Source organism: Tauraco erythrolophus, chromosome 27 (genome assembly GCF_009769465.1).
Source record: "Tauraco erythrolophus isolate bTauEry1 chromosome 27, bTauEry1.pri, whole genome shotgun sequence".
Classification (NCBI taxonomy): Eukaryota; Metazoa; Chordata; class Aves; order Musophagiformes; family Musophagidae; genus Tauraco; species Tauraco erythrolophus.
This window is the reverse complement of record NC_141491.1, coordinates 6,023,656-6,043,245: the sequence shown is the minus strand read 5'-3', so window position 1 is coordinate 6,043,245 and position 19,590 is coordinate 6,023,656. Positions and strand designations below refer to the sequence as shown.

General features: G+C 55.6%; 1 protein-coding gene across 1 annotated transcript; it reads right to left on the bottom strand.

Annotated features, from left to right (window-relative positions):
• Window positions 1-3,410: 3,410 nt before the first annotated feature.
• MYBPH (myosin binding protein H) lies at window positions 3,411-14,285 on the bottom strand. The gene is made up of 10 exons (XM_086627134.1): window positions 13,991-14,285; window positions 13,630-13,764; window positions 11,560-11,727; window positions 8,921-9,009; window positions 7,660-7,855; window positions 7,195-7,334; window positions 6,886-7,045; window positions 5,945-6,081; window positions 5,316-5,502; window positions 3,411-3,553 (listed from the first exon to the last, which is right to left on the bottom strand). The coding sequence occupies exons 1-10, from the start codon at window positions 14,283-14,285 to the stop codon at window positions 3,411-3,413; spliced, it is 1,650 nt and encodes a 549-aa protein (XP_086483260.1).
• Between the last annotated feature and the right edge of the window lie 5,305 nt (window positions 14,286-19,590).

The window sequence follows — 19,590 nt, the reverse complement described above, 5'->3', positions numbered from 1 at the left end:
GAAATTGTACAGGCGAAGGCGCGGTTTATCTTCATGCAAATAAAGTAAAATGAGAAAAACCACCCAGGAGGTCCTCTGCCGTTGATGGAGACCTCTGGCTCCTTGGAGCGCAGCAGGCGGTGATGCTGGGGGCACCTCCCGCTCTGGGCCCCGTGTCCATGGACCCATAGGGGTACCTGGGCACTGGGGCAAAGGGGTGCCCTGGTGGGAGTGAAGCTGCTGAGAACCAGGAAAGCCCAGGACAATGTGATTTCTGCAGCTCTGAAGCTGGGAGCTTTCAAGCCCTTTCTTTCCCCTTCCATAATCAGGGAGCAGTGAGCCAGAATGAGATTTGGGAAGAGATAGGAGAAGGCATCCCATGGCAGTGAGAGCACCCACAGGGTGATGAGCCCACCACCCCACAGAGCAAAGGGTCAGTCTCCAACTCTCCACGCTACCAGAGAGGCAGGTAGAGGGGAAAGGAAACCCTTAACCACAACCCCAGATTACTCTGCAAGAAGCACCCTTTGCTGCCCCGCTGCTCCCCAGGGACCCCAGCAGTACCCACCACCCCTGCGAGCTACTCCCTGGGAGCTGTGTCCCCTCCGTGTGTCTTCTCTCTCCTTTTACTTCAGCTCTGAGTTGTTTTTCCCTCTGTTCTCCTGCCTTTCTTCGGCGCGAGGCAGTAGCCAGTCTCTCCCAGCCCGTTTGTCTCACCTCTCCCACGTCCCCTGCCACCCTCCCTGTGCAGCCAAACCCTTTGGACCCAAACTTTGTGGGGTAACACAGCCACTTCCACGGCCCAGGGGTGCAGAGAGGCACCTGCGCCCATTTGGGGGGCAAGTAGGAGACGGCTGCAGGCCACCGTGTCCGTGTTGATGTTGCCACAGTGGCATTTCCCCACTCCCATATGTCTGCCTCAGGTTTAGGCCGTGGGCAGGGGTATTGTGGGTCGCATTTGAGGAGAGGGTGGCTGGAGATGGACCATCACCCCCTGCCAAGCTCTGTGGTCCCTATGAATGTTGGCCAGTCCCTGTTCTGCAGCAGGATCTCTTCCAGGGCTGAAGAGGTGGTGGGAAGAGTTAATTTGAGTTAATTGGGATTCTTTCTTATCAGCATCCCTGGTTCACCAGCCCTCCCATTGGAAACACATTTCCTATGACCCTTCCCCTGCCCCAGGAGGGTCGTGCCCCTCGGACGTCACCGATGGGCAAAGCGAGTGCAGCAAGTTCCGGCAGGAGCTGGGAGGGGGTGCAGAGAGGAAAAGGACCTTGGATGGGTGAGATTTATGATGGCTCGTTAGCTGGCTACGGAGAGCAACGCTGTGCTCGTGTAGCATGGACAAGGGGGCTGCTGGGTGTCCCCTTCGCCCACCGCTGGGGAAGGAGAGCAGTTCCTCCATTTCTCTGAACAGAAGAGGGGGACAGCAAAGAAGAGGGCAGACGAGGGGCTCAGCCTCCCACGTTTTGCAAGGTCTTCCTCGCATCCAGGCTCCTGCCTCAGACACATGAGGCAAAACGGGAGCAGAGCAGAAGAGCAACGGCAAAGACCGGAGCAAATCCTTCCCTTGGGCCTCACCACAATGGAGGGGCTTCGAACACCCTCCCAGCCTCCTCGAGGTGAACAAGCCAAAATCCTTTATCCTTTTGAGGGTGCTGCAAGCCCAGGCCAGTGCAGAGAGGACCCTCCCACCCCATGCCCATGGTCCCTTTGCGCAGCAGTAGCTTGGCCTCGGATTAGGGCTGCTGTTTACCGAGCGCAGGTCTGATTCCCACTTGCATCTTGTTTCTGCAAGAGGCTGCTTTCCTGGAACTGATGCCTTTGCCCAGTCCTTGCTAAGGTGCCCAGAAACCTGATGACTGGGATGCTCATAAATTAAAAGACATGTGAATGATTGCTTTCAGAAAAAAAAAACAAACATCTGGTGGATTTTTCCACTCCGTGCTCTCCAGACCTTTCCCGGGGAGAGCTCGCTAAAAGTGGATGCTGTTACCCACCCTGGTCCCCTGTGGGGTTACAAACACAGTCTCTGCTCTGCAGGACTGCATTAAGAGTCTGGAAAGGGCACGGTGTGCAGCATGACACAACCCTGGAGATGCTGCTTCTCCCCTGTGCTAGCAAACCCCCGGCTAATCCATTCCGCTCCCAGCCCCTGTCTCCCAAGGCTCCCACTTGGGAGCCATGATGCCAAGATGCCAGGGACATCAAGGGGGCCAGGACATCCTCATCAGTGTCCAAGGCCAGGTGTGACCATGCCAGGGGAAGACCTGCTCTCGACCTGCCACCTGGACTGCAACCTCCACGCCGGCAGCATCACTGCTAACCCCAACCACCTCGATAAACCAGCCTGACCATCAGCTGGGATAAAAATTAATCTGACAATGCCCTCCAATGGTGGAAATGATTCCTGGTGTGGACAGTGCTGTGCCCCTGGGAACAGCAACACCCTCCTGGACTTCAGCTTGGGCATGGACAGTAGGTGACCAAGGGCAGAGGGGCTGCAGGAAAGATGCTACAGAGAGGGGTCAGCTATTTAGCCATAGGCACTGCCTGGCTTTCCTTGCTGGTGGCACCAAGGGTGGTCTGGGCTCAGATCTACAGCTGCCCAGGCTGGATTTGCACCCACATTTGCAGTGCCAGAGCCCACCTGCATATGCCTTTCTCGGGGCAGGATCTGGGTCTGGCCCCATGTCCAAGCTGGGAGAGCTCCTGCCCTCACCCGTGTGCCAGACCCGTCAGCCCGAGAGGGAGGTTGTGCTGGCGGAGGGGGCACACCGCACCGCTGACCCGTGGTTTACGACGCGCTTCGTCAACGTGATGGATCTGTCTGGGCTCCCTGTTGATAAACAGCCCCTGACCCGAGCTGTCTCGGAGCTGGAAGTAACGAGTCATCTTTCTGCACATGTGCTATCGGCGGCCAACGGGGCCGACTTCTCCTCCTCCGATAACACATCAGCATGTCCTGCCCCCGCTGTCTCGTGCCGTGGGGAGGGGATGCTGGTGGCAGCACGTGGCTGGATCGTTGTGTCACTGGCATGAATAAAGAAATTGTGCTTCATTGAAGAGGCATCAACATGCCACAGTTCTGATGATGCTATTTTTTCTCCCTGCCAGCCAAAATTCTCCAGCTCCAGAAGGAAACTCTTCTTCATCCTCCACATCCTCCTCCTCGTTGGGTTGCTTCTGCTTTAGTCATCTTCATATGTGTTGTATAAAGCTGGTCCTTTCTTTCCAAGCTCAAAAACCATCTCCTCCAGCCATGGTTGGGTGTGATGCTCTATGAACCTGTAGCATTCCTGGCAACTCTCTCCTCTCTACCTCCCCCCGCCCAAGCCAACCCCACAACAAGCAGGACAGAGAGATTTGGTGGTGTTTATTAGGACCAAAGCCCCTCAGATGGGCTTGTTTTGTTGTTATAGCTAAGGAGACATTCAGAGAGGACCACGCCATGACAGGCTGAGGTACAGGGCCCCCCGCAGCACTGCCAGGGAGGGGGCAGGCCCGCAGGCAGCAGAGGCCATGGCCAAGAGCGTCACCATGTGCCACGCTCCTGCACAGCAGCTGCAGCATCCACCTGGGGTAAAGGAAGGAGATCTGAGACCTGTGTGGGCACGGCTGCCGAGAGACCAGTGGTCAGGGACGAGATGGGAAACCACATCCCAGCCATGGCTCTGATGCGAGACAAACCCAGCCCAGCTCTTCCACCCTCTCCTGCCCCACGAAATTCAGCTGCGGCCCTTTAACTCCACTTTTCCACCCCACAGCCCTGTTTCACCTCCCTTTATACCTGCCCCCCGCCCCAGCACCTGCCCCTCATGTGCATCCAACCTCTGGTGCCCCAGGTCTCTGAGCTCTGCCTGCAAACTGGGGCTCTGCTGCCCACGCATCTGCCAGGCACACCAGTCTCCACGTGCATCTTGGTCCTCCTGGCCCTATTTACAGCCCTCCCTTCACCATGCAAAGGGGCACGTTCCTGTCAGGCTCTGCAGCATCCCACCCCCATAGTGCTTCTCCAGCCGTGGGATGAGGAAGACCAGAGCTGGGGCTCCATCAGCAGGTGACAAGGGCTAATCCAGGACACTCAACCCACTCCCTCCCTGATGAAATGACCCAACCTCCCTCCATCCCACAGCCCCAGCCCAGACCTACCTCGCTCTTCGTCTTGCCCTCCGACCTGTCCTCACTGGGGCACTGCAGGAGAGCACGGGAGATATAAACGCCCTGAACTCCCCTCGTCTTACTCCCCTTTTGACTTCCAAAAGTGAGCCAGGGGGTAACCACCCCGCTTACATCCGCACACCAACGTGCACCCGAGCACACCATCCCTGCGCACGCACGCTCCAAGCAATCGTGCACACCACCGTCGCTGCCTGCTCCTGGCCAGCTTGCCCCCCAGATCCCAGCCTGGATGACTCCCAGGTGCTTTTTGTGTCCCCAGCACAACGCCAAGCTCATCCTCCTGTCCGCCTTCACCGTGCCGCCTGCATGGCTGCACTGACAGCCCTGCCTGCAGGGCAGCGGGGCCGGGGCCGGCTGGGTCAGTGCTCCCTGCATCAGATGGAAGCCCTGGCACCAGCTGCCGCAGAGCCAAGCGCCGACCCCGTGCCACGCCGGCAGCCCTGTAGCTCCAGCAGGGACCAAAGGTGCTGGGCACCTGCCGGATGGGAGCCCTGTCTGCGTGGGAAGTAGGACAGAGCGTGTCTTGGGGCAAGAGTGTGCTGGGAAGGAGAAATAACAACAATGACACGCGTTTAAGGACACAACGTCACTTGAGGAACGTGAATATGGTGTGTGGGCATGTGTCCTCCTGCACGCCGAGGTGGGTCTGCAGCACGCAGAGGTGTCTGCGGAGAGCAAAGCGGGGCACCTCTGTGAAAAGGCTGGGCTGGGCACTCTGCTGAGGCAGGGAAATGTGAGCCAGAAAGTCCAGGCAGGACCCCAAGACATAAATCAGGACAATCCAGGTGCAAGCAGAGGGGGTTCAGCACAGCCCCACACGCACGGCTTGTGGATGGCTTGGGACACAAGTGCTGGTGGAGGCAGTGAGGAGCAAGAGACTGGCCCAGCCTCCACCAGTACCCCTGGTTCTTTGGCTCTGCAGTTTCTGGTTTCCTCCCCATTTTTTGGCCATGAATGAAGGAAGGCAATTTCAAGATGCTACAAGACCATAAACTCAAGGAGCCTGAAGCTCCAGCTCCACATGCCTGCCCAGAGTCCTTCGGCTCCCCCAACAGCAGGATCAACAAAAAACAGGGATGAACCACGCCACTGCAGAAGTGAGAAGAGGAAAAGGCAGGCGAGGAGACCTGTTCCTCGATCTCCTCCGCCAATCTTACCTTTCACATCAAGTTTGCAGTCTACCGAGGCTTCCCCCAAGGGGTTCACAGCTTTGCAGGTGTAGATGCCCCCATCGAAAGGGCTGGGCTTGCGGATTTCCAAGGAGCAGACACCCTGCTCGATCATCGCTATGTATTTAGGGTCTTCCCGTATCTCCATCTGATTTTTCATCCAGATGATTTTGGGCTGGAAGGCAGCAGGATTTATTTATTTGTTTAAAGCAGGGAGAGAAATGAGAAGTCTAACTGGCTCCAAAATGCAGCCACCTCCCTCTGCCTTTGCCTTGGCCCTGCCAGATACTGCTGGCCATGGTGGGATTCACAGTCAGAAGCAGTTTGAAGAGCTAAATCTCCCATTCTTGACCCCGAACCACTGCATCACACTTCCTCACCCAGTGCAGAAGGAAATAGGATATGGCTTGAATTTAGATTGGTCTCCCATCTCCATGCAGAAACACCCCAAACTGGCCCCAGTTTTTGACTCAGAGGACAGCTGCAGCCCCCTAGCCTCAGCCAACTCTAACCCAACACGACCAACCATCTCCCAAAACCTCCACCCACCTTGCAAAAAAACCCACTGGTGGCTGCCCACACACGGAGATGATGCTGTCCATGGAGGAACCACTGACCTGAGGGAAGCCCCGGACGGAGCAGAAGAGGTGTGTGCTATAGCCCCGGGTGGTGGTTCGGTCTGTCAGAGGCTGGGTGAACTTTGGAGGTTCCATCATGTCCCGTTGGGGGATCTTTTCTGGCTGGTAAGCAGTTTCTAAGAAAATAATTAGTTCTAGGTTGAGGCAGAGCTCAGGCTCCAGGGCTGACCTAGTCAGAGGGATTCAGCCCAAAGTACCCCAAAATACTTCCGCTGCATCACACAACAAGCCAGACAGCATCTAGAGTGACCCGAGGACCTGGCCTTCATCTCAGACCATCCCTGTCTATAAATGCCTCCTCATCCGACTATGCCATGTTAGCGTCCAGTCCCCGCGGGGGAAAGGGAAGATGCCAATCTGCAAGCCAACACCACACATGGCATGTGCAGCATGTCAGGTCTAGTCCAGGAACCTCTCTGGATCTCCTACTCCATCCCCAAAATGTGGGGCACAGAAATAGGAGCTGGAGGTAAGCTCTGCAGGTGGCAAAGACCCCAACTCACTGTGTGTGCTACCAGGGAGCAGGATGGAAATAGATGGAGGCTAGAGCAGGCTGAGGGATTTGGGATTTGGAGATTTGGCCCTGAGATGGACCACTGCAGGGGTCTCTTCCGCTGCTGTTCCTCACCCCTCCCAGCTCCTGCTTCAATTTCACCCCAGGGATGTCCATGCCTTGATCCTTCCCAGGGGGCTGACCATGGCACAAGCCTTCCCCAAGGGGAGAGGAGGTGTAGAAGGAGGGCAGACGACCTCTGGGCCTCTGCCTTGGGGATGCACAGCCTCATTCCTGCAGGGCTCATGCTGGGGACCAGTCCAACATCATCACCACAACACTGAGGAAGCCCCACTAGTCCCAGCGAGGACAGGACCCCTCTTGCCCACCACCACCCCTCATCCCTTAGCCAGAGCTTTGTCCCCACTTGTCTTCTTGATGTGGGCCACCCCGGAGGCGACAGCTGCTTTCTCGCTCAGCCCGCAGGCGTTTTCCGCGAACACGCGGAAGGAGTAGGTATTGCCGATGATGAGGTCGGAGATGGTGCAGCTGGTGCGGGTGCAGCGCTCCAGTGCCGTGAACCATTTCTGGGAGGGAAAAAAAGGAGTGGTGAGGAAAGGCAGGCTGTGCAAAGGATGGAGAAGGCATGGGGGGAGAGAGGGATGTGCAGGTCCCTCTCTCCCATCAGGGCATCCCCAGCATCAGGACGTGGGGGCCCAGGAGTACCCACACTCACCCCACTTTTCTTGTCTGACTTCTGCACCAGGTAGCCCTTGATCTCAGAATTCCCGTTGTCTACCGGAGGGGTCCACTCCAGGGCCACGTTAAAGCCCCACACATCCACCAGCTTCAGGTTCTGGGGGGGGCTCGGTGGCTCTGTGAATACAAACCCTCGCAGGGTGACATTCTAATTTGTTCCCACCACATTTTGTGCCTTGACCATCCCCTCACACCTCACTTATCATCTCTTCTCACCCTGTTGCAGCACACAAGACATGAAAAGCTGTGATGGACATGGGATGAAAGAAGCCCTGCACCCACAACCTGAGGAGTTCACCTCTGTGATCCTGGGGAAGATCCCACTGGAAGAGTGGCGTTGTTGCTGGCCTTGTCCCATCCCACCCAGAACAAGAGCTGCCCTCAACCACGGGGCGAAAATAAGCCACAGAGCAACCCTGCATGGTCCCATCCCCAGCCTTACCAATTACTCGGATGTCCAGGGTAGCCTTGTCCTCCGCCCCGTTTATCTGCACGGCAAGCTCGTACTTGCCCGAATCACTGCGCTGCGCCTCGCGGATGTAGAAGATGGTGTCCTTGTCCGTGTTGCGGATGTTGACACGGCTGGTGTCCAGGGGCTGGTCACCCTTGGTCCAGATCACCTTGGGCTGTGGCTTTCCCTGGAGCAACCCGCACAGGCAGGTTAGGAGCCACTCAAGCTCACGGTCCCAACGGGTCCTGCTGGGAAGGACGGGTGGGCAGAACCACCCCGCTTTGTCCAGGCGGTGGTGACCTGGATACGGCCTATCCCATCCAGCAGTCCCCAGGGAAGCAACTACACCCAATCCCTGCCAGTCCCTCTGATGGGAAGCCACCAGGCTCCAGGAACGATGCTCTGGAACGTACTGGTCCCCCAAAGTCCTCATGGAGCAAGCTCAGCTTTACTTGTCCAGGTCATTGCAGGCAGAGCTGTGCTCCTGTTGCCCAGGCACTGAGTCCATATTCAAGCCTAGCAGCCAGGACTTGAATTCAGCATCCAGGGCCAATTCATGCCTGGAGCATGGCCAGTGAAGCCTCTCAACCACCTTTGAGACATGGCATGGACATGTCTATCATCTCAGGGGCAGTTTTCTGCCTCTCGCTTCTCCCTGCTTGACCAGCATGTTTCAGGGCTGGTTTTCTCCGTCCCAGACACCATGATGGAGATGCTTTACTGATGCCCCAGACAGTATGCAATAGATCAGTTGAGGAGAGGACCTCCAGCTTGGACCACCAGTGTCAGCATCGCTCCTCCCATCACACAGCCCTGGGGCTGCCCTTCTCCAAAGGCAGCTGCTCTCCCCAGGGAGAACCCCACTGTTGTACTGTGGGGTCCTGTGGTATGTGGCCAGATCCCTGCCAGGCTCAGCCAGGAGCATGGGCTGAAAAGGGCTCGTAGGCTGAGACGAGACAGCAGCAATAGCTAGCCCATGTCCTAGTGTGTTTGGGCCCATGTCCTAGTGTGTTTGGGGTTGTCTCATTGCCAGCACCATCAATAAAGACATAGCAGAACAAAAATGGGAGCTAGACAGGAACAGGAGAGAGGTTCCCACCCCATCTTCCACTCTTGGTCCATGAGACACAGGAACCAGGACAAGACAGCCCATAGTTCGTCCCAGGCATATCATGGTGGCTAGAAAAGTCACTGCAGAAGCTAACCTGCAGTGAAAAAATCTGGGAGATTAAGTTCCAAATCATCAACCTACCTGGAAAGGGATCATCATGTTCACGGCATCCCCAACACGCCTGACATAAGTCTGCCGCAGGTGACGGGGCATGCGGATCCTCGGGAGCTCTGAGAACCAGAAAGTCATGCTGTGAGGCCAAGGAAATCACAGTCCCCAACTGGCTGAGCCACCCCATGCATCCCTCTGCTTGGCCATCGAGAAGTCCCACCCAGAAACATGGCCACGTCTTCCCTCTCATCTCCTGGACAGTGCTTCCTTCCCTGCAGGGCCATGCCAGCCCGCCCCACCACCTGCACCTCAAGATCATATCCATCCTTGAGATACCAGGTCCCCAACCCAACAGCACCATCCCAATGGACCATTCACCCCCTTCATTATAGCCAGGCCATGGAGTCCAACACCAGCGTAACCAGAAGGGCCACAGCACAGCCTACACGGTAGTGACGCAGAGGACAGCATCTCCCAGTTAGGAAATACTTCTCCCCCAGCTCAGAAAGCAGACTTTACAGAGGCACTCAACCCAACTTCCAGCAAGGACAAGGCTCTCCAGACCTCCACCTTCATTGTGTGCTCAAGGCCATTGACAGACCAAGGTGGTGCATAGTTACTCACAGCAGAGCTGTGAAAGCCCCAGGCTTAAAACGAAGGCGAACATCCCCAAGGGAACATAACAAAGATAAGCAAAAGACCCACTGGAGAATGCTGATGGAGCGTGTGTCTCCTTCCCGGGGTGAAAATAGCAGCCGTGTAACCCTACCGGCTCGGTGCCACCCGGTGATCCTTCTGGAGAGGCATTGGGTTTACGTGAGCCCCTCGTAAAAGAGCTGTGTGTCTCTGCCCGGATTAAACGTGCTGGAGCTCAGCTCTGAGGAGGGGGCACGGCCAGAATTAAACTGGGACCGAGCAAGGGCTAAACAGCTGTGAGCACGAAACACCGGCGGTGGGCTGGGAGGGCAGGGAGATGCCCGACGGTCCCAGATGGCCCCACCGACAGCTGAGACGGTCTCTCCTCTGCTCATGCAGCTATTTGCTCCAGGGATCCATCCATCCACCCCGCCACTTGGGCTTATCAGTCTCAGTGGGGCAGAGAAACCCGACCTTGATGGAGGAATGTTAATTCATGGGTGTTTTCCCCAGCTCACGCCGGCCTTGCTCAGCCAGAGAAGGCTGGCCAAGGTTGGTGGCCCTGGTGACGTTCTGCCACCGGTGGGAAGGCATTCTTCCTGCCCCAGCTCCCTACAGAACGCAACTCCCACACCGAATCTTCATCTGGTTGCTCCTCTTCTCTCACCACTTCTCAAACCCACTTGTCCCACCTGTTTTTAAACTCTCTGCCATCTGTATGGCCGCTACGTAAAACCCCTCGTGATGCTATAAACGAACGGGTGAGAGGTCCGAAATGCAGTCCCAAGTAAAACGTGAAGACCAGAAGCTAACAGACGGGGCAGAGAGGAGCGGACTCGTGCACCCGCCGCACACCAGCACCGTTGGGGTGGACACGGGGAGGCATCGAGGGCTAATTTGTTCCTCGGCAAAGCCAGGCGGCGTGCACAGGGATGTATTTCAAACGGATTGCGGAAGCGGGCGAAGAGTTTCAGCTGGCAAAAAGAAAAGAGCGAACAGAAAACCCCACTAGCACAGAGCAAGAGCGAGCCGTGCGTGGGTCTTTCGGCAATTTTGGGTTTCACACCTCTCAGGCAGTACATGTGGCTGAGACAAAGCTCAGGCTTTGAAAGCTCAGTTTGAACTGGTGGGTGCAGCAGGAGACTGGAAGTGGGAAACAAGAGTTATGTGTCCGGCATCTCGTGTCAGTCTCCCATGCCTCAGTTTCCCCAGTCCCACAAGGTATGGTGGGATGCCTTTGAGATCTGGAGGTGAACACAGCAGCAGACACCAATCACTAAGCCATGTTCACCTCCTCCGAGCAGACCGAGAGGATGGACCCTGCAGGATCCTTTCCAGATGTTGATAGCCTTCTCCAAGCCTTTTTCTACGAAAAGTTGATGGTTCCTGGAATAACTTTTGTTATTATCATTACTATTTTTAAGCAGCTGAAAAATCCGACGTGTTCTGTGAGTAGCAGGAAAACTTGCGTATGAATAATTCCTTATAAGGGGAAAATAAGTCTGCATTTGCTGTTTGAGAAGTGCAAACCAGCCTTGCAATCCTACATCAGCCCCAGCACGTTGGCAGCGGCCCGGGAGGACTGCGAGTCGCGCTAAGCATGGGAGCGAGCCACCCGTTAGCGAGTTGGGCACGATTAAAGTTCCCGTGCTCCGCACCACCGGCTCTTGACTGCCCTTGGCTAAACAAACAGGCTGTTCGGTGCGCGTGTCACGGCACGTCGGAGATGCAGGCATGGCCAAGGAGGGGAAACTGAGGCTGCTTCTGAGCTCTTGCGATGAAATGGGGAAACGTGGCTCTGCATTTTGAGTCCTTCACCCCCAGAGCTTCACCATCTGCAAGATGGGTGTCTCGAGGTCAGGAAGCTACTCCATCCCACCCCAAGGGAACTGGACACGGCTATTGAGAGTAACATCTTGGTCAAAGGCTGGATTGCGACGTGTGAGGCTGCTCAGGCTGGAGGGATGGACCGTGATTTCTACGTCCTGCTAACGAAGCACATGGGAATTCTGCTCGGTGGGAGCAGTACTTACGGAGGATCTCTCTGATGAGGACTGGCTGCTCCAAAGTAGCCGGAACACCGGCACCGCTGGCGCTGACAGCCTTCACCCGTACGTGGATCTTCTCACCGGAGCTGAGGTCCTGGATTGTGTACCGGGTGGAAAGGAAAGGCTCCTTGTTCACAGCTGTCCACTCCGTACCTACGACGAACCCAACGGAGCACTTCAGGCGTGCAACGGACAGACAGACACACAACCCAAACAGCAGGATCAAGCCACAGGGGTGAAACCCAGAGAAGAACCTCTTCCTTGCAAAGGCTGAATGATTTGGGGCACCAGAAGAAAAAGGTATCGAGGGGAGGTTGGCCACCCCACCTTGCCAAGGAGCGCGGGGTACGAAATGCTGGCAGAAGCTCAACTGTTGGGCAGGAGGCTATTTGCAAGGAAGAAAAGGCATTAGGTCAGCAAACATGGTCCCTGCTGACCTTCCAGGTGCACTTCTGGAAATAGTTAAGATCCTTTGACCTCTCTGCCAGCCAGCCTGCTCCTCTTACTGCCCCAGGGTAACTCATTGGGGCACACTATGTTCCCCAGCACATCCTCCATATGGAGCAAGGTCTGCTCATCACCTGCCACCAGCCAGCTAGACCTCTCCAACTGTTCTCCCTGCTTGGACGGGGCGTCTCAAACTCACCCCGCAGCCAAGACCTAGAAGCCCTCCCACATGAGCCAGCTAACACAGCCTTGCAATATGACCAACCTCCTAAGAGGATTCTCAGCTAGAAAACAGACTGCCCCCATCACCAAAGGACTGGGTGTCCCAGGCGGGCAACGAGAGCAACCCACGTGTGCCAGGGTTTGCCAAGCCACCATGTGCACCTTCAAACCAAGAAGGTTTTCCTGTCAGTGCCGTCAGACCAGCCAAATCCCACCAGCTTCTCTTTCCCTTCACCACTGGCATTACTCAAACCAGCCCTCGCCCAAATCTCACCATGTTTTAGCCAACCAGGATCTTACGCCAGCCCAAACACAGCAATCACGGAGCCCACATGGTTATCACTGAATGACTAGAGCTCTCCTGTTGCCCAGCCAAGCTCAAAGCAAGCTAGGAGAGCATCCAAAACTGTGACCTTTGGGTGGCTGTCAGCCAGCACCCTCCAGGAACGGCTGCATCTTTCCTTGTCCCATTCAAGGGGCTCCTCATGCCTCGCATCCGGCCGGAGTTACCCCCCCAAGCTCCAGTCCAACAATGCAAACCTCCCACAGCCGAGCACGTCTTGATCGTGCCTGCCACAAGCTAAACAGCCAAGCATCATGGATCAAGCTCCCAAGGCCCACGGACCACCACCAAACCACTCCAGCCTCATGTAGCGCTCAGCCCACCAGCCCCAGCCTCCCCTTGCAGATGCCCCCAGCCTCACAGATCATTTGGTCTCACCCCAAAGCCAAGCAGGGTTTCAAGAGAGTGCCCAAAACACATCTCATCCACCTACTCCATTTCACCCACCAGCAATGCAACTGGAGAACCATAGATAATTGTTCCCACCCACCAGCCCACCTCCATCCACTGCAGCCATTCTCTTTCCAGGCATCTCAAGCCCCTTCTTACTTGGACAGGGCTTGCCTGCTGATGCATGCCAGCCATCCTGCACTGCCCAAGATCCTTTCCTCCCTCATCCTCCCACCTTATCCCCATTCCTTTGGCACTTCCTTTTGGCCAAACATTGGAGAATTGCATCTTCTTCCTCCTGAGGTTTTGCATCACCATCCCAGCCCCAGGTCTCTGCAGAGCTGAAGTTCATTAGAGACCATCCTCAGCAAGTACAGTCTCTCCTCCACCCTCTAGCTGGACATGCCAGTGACATTAAACTCCCCACAGTCCAGCCCCCCGCTAAAGAGATCGCTGCTGTCAGAAGGCAATGGGAAGCGCCTCTCCTCCATGGAAGAAAAAAAAAAAGACCATTTAAAACGAACTCATTTGGGCAAAGAAAGGGAAATGGTGCCCTGGGCAAACGCTCTGCTGGGTCCTGCCCAGCTCCATCCCACGCCTCCGCGCAGCACACCCGCTCTCTACGCTTACGAGGCAGGAAAGCCCAAGCCTACTTCCATCTTTGCAGATCTCCACCACGTATCCATCCAGGCTCGACCGGCCCATCTGCTCTGGGGCTTTCCAGGTCAGCGTAACCGAGTTTTCGCTCACTTCTTCCACGGCCAAGGACAAGGGGCAGCTGGGTGGCTCTGTAACAAACCCGCAGAGGTGAGCACAGGCTCTCGAGTACCGGGGCTGTTGGAGGGCAACCACCCCTTCAGCCCCCCCATCCTCCTAATCCCCCAGCCCAATCACACTCCAAAAATATCCTTGATGACTTCAACCCTCCATTCCTTCACCCCAGCACCCCCAACATGCCCCCTCCCAGCTTTGCATATCTCCCCTCCCCACTTCAGCGCCCAGTCCCGTTCTCACCTTCTTTTGGTTTCTCAGGCTCGGGTTCAGGGGCTGCGGTTTGGGGTTCAGCCGGGGCAGCCGGGGGACCTTCTTCAGGGGCTGGAGTGGGGACTTCAGGAGCTTCTGCCGTGGGGACGGGAGCAGGCTTGTCTGCGGGAGCTGTGGGCTGCTCTGCGGCAGGGGGATGCTCCGGGGCAGGGGGCTCTCCAGCAGCTGGGGCTGGGGCTGGTTCTTCCTTTGGGGTTGGCGCCGGCTCTTTCTTCGGAGCTGCCGGAGACGGGTCTGTGGCTGGAGGCGCGGTTTTGCCGGTCATTGCTGCAAAGCCTGGGGGCTGAGGAAGAGGATGTTTTGGGGTCTTTGCTCCGGGATCTCCACTCTGTTTTGGGGTCCCTGCTCCAGATCAAAGGTCTGTCCTCCAGATCTGGGATCTCGACTCCGAAGCTGGGGTCCCTGCTCTGGACAAAGCGTCTCTACTCTGGACGGACAGTCTCTGCTCCGGGACGGCTGTGCTGGGAAGGGGGATCCAGGTCACTGAGCCAGAACAGGGGCTGGGAGATTTTTATAGGCTTCAACTGGCACTTGTCACCTCCCTGCAAACCAATCTGCCTGCGCAGGCGGGGGCTGCCAGGAATAGCCACCCAGGACCTGCACATTCAGCAGCACGCCCCTACCCCCTCCTATGGGACTGCAGCATCTGGTCCTGCCCCCCCGCCATCCCCCTTGGGCTTGCACGGGACTGGGCAGGCCAGGGCCAGGTCACCTTTCTTTGGGGACACAGCTCCTGTCCCCAGCACCAACACCCCTCTAGCTAAGGAATTCCCAACTGTCCCCCGCCACCTCATTAGCCACCCACTGTCCCCCAAGTCCTCTCCCTAGCCTCTCCATTGACCCTGCATCCCACATGCCTTTCCCCAGCCCCTGCATTAACATCAGACCCTCCCACCCCAATTGTCCCTGTTAACCCTACATTGACACCCCCATGTCCTCCCATAGCCCCTGCTGTAACCCCCGACCCCTCTGCTCCCCCATGTCCTCCCCCAGTCTCCACCTCAATCCCAGAACTGTTGAGGTTGGAGGGCGACTCTTGGGATCATCCGGACCAACCCAGCTGCTTGTACCCTTGACCCACGTTCCTGGAGAAGATGAATCACTGACCAGCCCTGCACCGTGTCCTCCAACCTCTGCCCTGCCCGTATGGCCAGGACCTTGTCCATGGAGTTTAGTCACTCCAGGACTTGTAACCTGCCACCCTTCTGTTAGCCCCAAATTCAGATTCACCCCAAAGCCCCCCAGTGACCCAGGGATACCCCATTAGTCCTACAGGATATAACCCCACTCAACTTGTCCTTGTTTCCCTCACTTGCCGTGCTACGCACGAGATGCTGTTAAAAACGTCTCTGTAACCTACGGTCTAACTCTTTAACCTTCCTGAAATTCAGGCTGACAGAGCATTTCCTCCTGTTCCCCAGCTACTTGCCTGTCTCCAGGAATGCTGCTATGGAGGAGTCAAGCAAGCATGGTTCTCCTGGGTGTTGGTCCAAAGGCTCACATGGTTTCGTGGTCCTCAGGAAACACCTCCAAACGTGGACGTCATGATCAAGAGACATCTCTGAGACAGCCAGAGCGTGAAGCTGTGTGCTCTGATCAGGCCAGATGATCTGAGCTTTGCTAACAAGGGAGTTGTTTTCCAGGTGGAGGGAGATGTGGTCAGCCAGGAAGGGGATGAAGAGAAGAAAGAGCAAAACCCCATTGGCCAGGCTGGTCTTTAAAGGGACGGTGACATCCCAAAAAAGAGCCACAAGACTCTGAGGGATGCATCCCAGCTGGAGCAGAAGCCATGGACTCGATGGAAAGAGGAGATGGGGAGAGGAGGACAGGGCAAAAATGGTCCCTCAAGGTGGGCTTGGCCGGACACCAGGCTCAGTCTCCGGCTGCAAGACAGCAACAAGCAAGCACTGATGGCTGCATGGAGGATCGTCCCGAGGACCTCTGCCCATGGTGCTCTACACTGACAGATGGCTGCAGAAAGAGCATAAGGGAGACCCCACACTTTCTGCTAGCCCTGCTCCTCTTGTAAGCTGAGAAGAAAGCTTATCACAGCCACCAGCCTTGCAAGTCACATGGGGATCAGGTGGCGCAAGTGCAAACCTGGTCCCCCATGGGCTCTGATCCTGCTCGGAGGCTGCAGCCTGGCAGCACGACCCACCTGCTCCAGGGTGGGATATTTTTTCTCCCTGGATATTTCAGAAACAGCATTTGGCAGTAGGATGAAGCCAGGATACCAAGAGATGGTACCAGAATCTCGGGGAGGGCATCGATGTTCCTCGATTACTTTCACCAGTGAGGAGGAATATGACTAATAAAGGCTCCTTCTTTCCCAAATACTTTTAGGATGCCCGAGGGATGAGCTCCCTGAGGCAGGAGAGGATGACATGGGATTCCTGGGTGTTTTTGCTGCCTGTGGGCCATGGACAGGTACTGGCAGTTCCTCGTGCTCCCTGGAGCAACTTGGAGCAGCTCAAACTTGCCAAGTGGGTCATGAACCAGATAATTTTATGAAGCTGCTTGCGCAAAAGAGAAGACAGCCCTGCTCCCCAGCACAGAGATTGTCCGTCTGTCTTTCTCCAGCTGCCTTTGGCTCTCTGGTGGGTCTGGCATCCAGAGGGGAGGACTGGAGAAGCTCTGGTTTCTCCATACCTTGACCCACAAGGATTTCATCCTGTCTTGGATGATCTTGGTATCTCCTTGACCCCTCAGCATTCACATGACCCATGCCCTGATGACGTTTTCCATCAGCTCACAGGTGGCCACCTCCAGACTCCCACAGCCATCGACTGCTCAGAAGTCTTCTGTGTGTCTTTCCCAAAGGCAATCATGATGCCTAATCTAAACCAAAACACTTTGCAACAAGCAGGTTACTTTTAATTATTTATTAAGAAAAGCAAATTCAAGAGGTCTGAAAAAAAACCTCAATACCAAAACTCTAGTTCCTAAGGAAATGAAAACTCAGATTTCTCTGCTATATCAGTTCGGGTGAGAGTGGTTGAAAATTAAACACTTTCCACAGGAAAAGAATATCAATGCAATTCTCGATTTGACCAAAACTTGAGTTTTTCAATGTGGTTGATGATGTTCAGACAGTTTTCTCCGTTGACTCACAGGGTGACTCATAGGTTAAGAGCAGGTGAATCAACATGGTTTATCATCCAGACTTATCTGGGCCACGTTACTGTAGTATATTGGCATCTTGTTTATTCACACATTGCTGGCAAGACCGCTGCACGTCCAGCAAACTCAAACATGGAAACTCTACGCTGCCTGGTGTAGATGACAAAGGCATTGTGGCAGTTTGCCCAAGTCCAAAGTCAAAGGGCTTCCCTGAGGGACCAGAGTCGGGAGCCGAAGGTTTCGTTACCCACCGCGATGGCTTCACTTGCGGAGGCACAACAGGGAGGGACAAACTGGTCCCATGGAGTCATTTCACCACCGAGGACACAAGTGGGGTGTCTCAGGCCCCTCGACTTTGGGGTGACAGAACTAAAATGAGTCTGGCGCCGGAAACAAAACAAAATGCCCATCAGTGAGATCTCTCCACTTCGGCAAGAAAATGAAGAGTGCACTGAGTGGGCTGCACCAGCTGTTCCTGCAGGCAACTGGGAGGGCTGAACATTAAAATTTCAACAGATTTCTTGCCTGAAACTCCAAATATTTCAGGATTTAGCTGAAATACTGGTTGGTTGTGTTTTCCAGCGAGAAAAGATCTCTTCTCTACAGGAAGTAGATACTTTTTATAAATTGGTTTTGACCCACATTTCCAGCCCACTGCACCATTGATATGTTGCCTTACTTACCTTCCAGGTAAAAGATAGGTCTAAATAACAAGATCCTCATTTCTTCCTTAAAGGATCAGATCACAGAATAATAGAAGGTTTGTGTTGGAAGGGACCTTCAAGATTATCTAGTTCCAACCCCCCTGCCATGACTACGGACACCTTTCCCTACACCAGGTTGCCCAAAGCCTCATCCAACCTGGCCTTGAACACTTCCAGGGATGGGGCAGCCACAGCTTCTCTGGGCAACCTGCTCCAGTGCCTCACCACCCTCAGAGGGAAGAATTTCTTCCTTATATCCAATGTAAATCTCCCCTCTTCCAGTTTAAAGCCATTGCCTCGTGTCCTGTCACTCCACACCCTTGTCCAAAGCCCCTCTCCAGCTTTCTTGTAGCCCCTTTAGGTACTGGAACGTGCTGGAAGGTCTCCCTGGAGCCTTCTCTTCTCCAGGCTGAACAGCCCCAACTCTCTCAGCCTGTCTCCAGAGCAGAGGTGCTCCAGCCCTCGGAGCATCTTCATGGCCTCCTCTGGACCCTCTCCAACAGCTCCGTGTCCTTCCTATGCTGAGTGCCCCGGAGCTGGACACAGTACTGCAGGTGGGGTCATCCTCATGCCACTGTTGTCCAACCCCCCACAAAGGACGCATCATGGTCATCCTTCAGCTCAATTTATTGACAGGACCGCATTGCAAAGAGATAAATCTGGCTGTACCCCAGAGGTATCATTCCTACCCATTCACCCAGATTGGCCAGTTTAGGAAATGGCATCATCAAGGACCTGTCGAGTGGGACAGGGGAAAGCCTCGGCAGCGCTGTTCCGCAATATGACAGCTGATGTGTCAGTGCGGGAAGACAGAAGATGCCTCCGACAGCTGGGGCAAATCCTGGAGGCTTTCAGAGATTAGGACCAGCCCTAAAACAGGGCTCCAGGATTAGACAGGAGGTGGCGAGGTCTTCCCACTTGCACATCGTAAAGCAAAGCGGAGATGCCAAGAGTCCAGAATAAACAAAGGGCTCCTTGAAGCTGTAACGCCCTCCGTGCTTGTCTCCTCTTGCCCCTGTCCCCATGAACATCTCTGGAAAGCCCAGTGGGCTTTTTGCACCCCAGGAGGACTGTGAAAGCAGGAGGGGGGATGTCACATGCTGTTACCTGGGCCACCGCTGGTTCTGAACATGGCATCATGAGGTCCTTGGCACAAGTGATGTGCTTCATCGGGGCAGAGGACATGGTATCGTAGGTGTCGACAATGAGCAGTCACCCATAGCCTGTACCAGGGTGGCGAAGGGGACGCACAGGACTGACAGGGTCCCCATTGCCACCCCTCAGCAGGATATATTCAAAGCTACCCAACGGGAGAGTGCAAGAGCCCTCTCCACCTCACCGCGGCCACATCCAGCCCTGTGAACATCGTGTGGACTGTGAGTCTATGGGAGACACCACAAATGGCCAGAAAAATGCCCGAACCCCCTGGACTTCAGCAAAAAGGAGGTGCCCAAACCCCTTTGGGGGAGGATATTGCTGCTGGTTACTGATGCCGCTGGAGATGTTTCTGTGTGGGGCCGTCCCCTCCTTTTGGCTGCTTCCCCCCTCCTGCCCTTGCCTGTCCCCTCTCTGGGGGGAGTTAAGTCAGACCTCCAGAAAACCAGGGAGGTCACATGGAAAACACACAGCGGCCAACCACACATGCCAGCAGGGCTGGGGCCCGGGGCAGCTCAGCGCCTTGTCTGCCGCATCACGGCTCCCCGGCTCCCCGCGGCATTTCCAGCCTCCGTGTCACCGCGATATTCG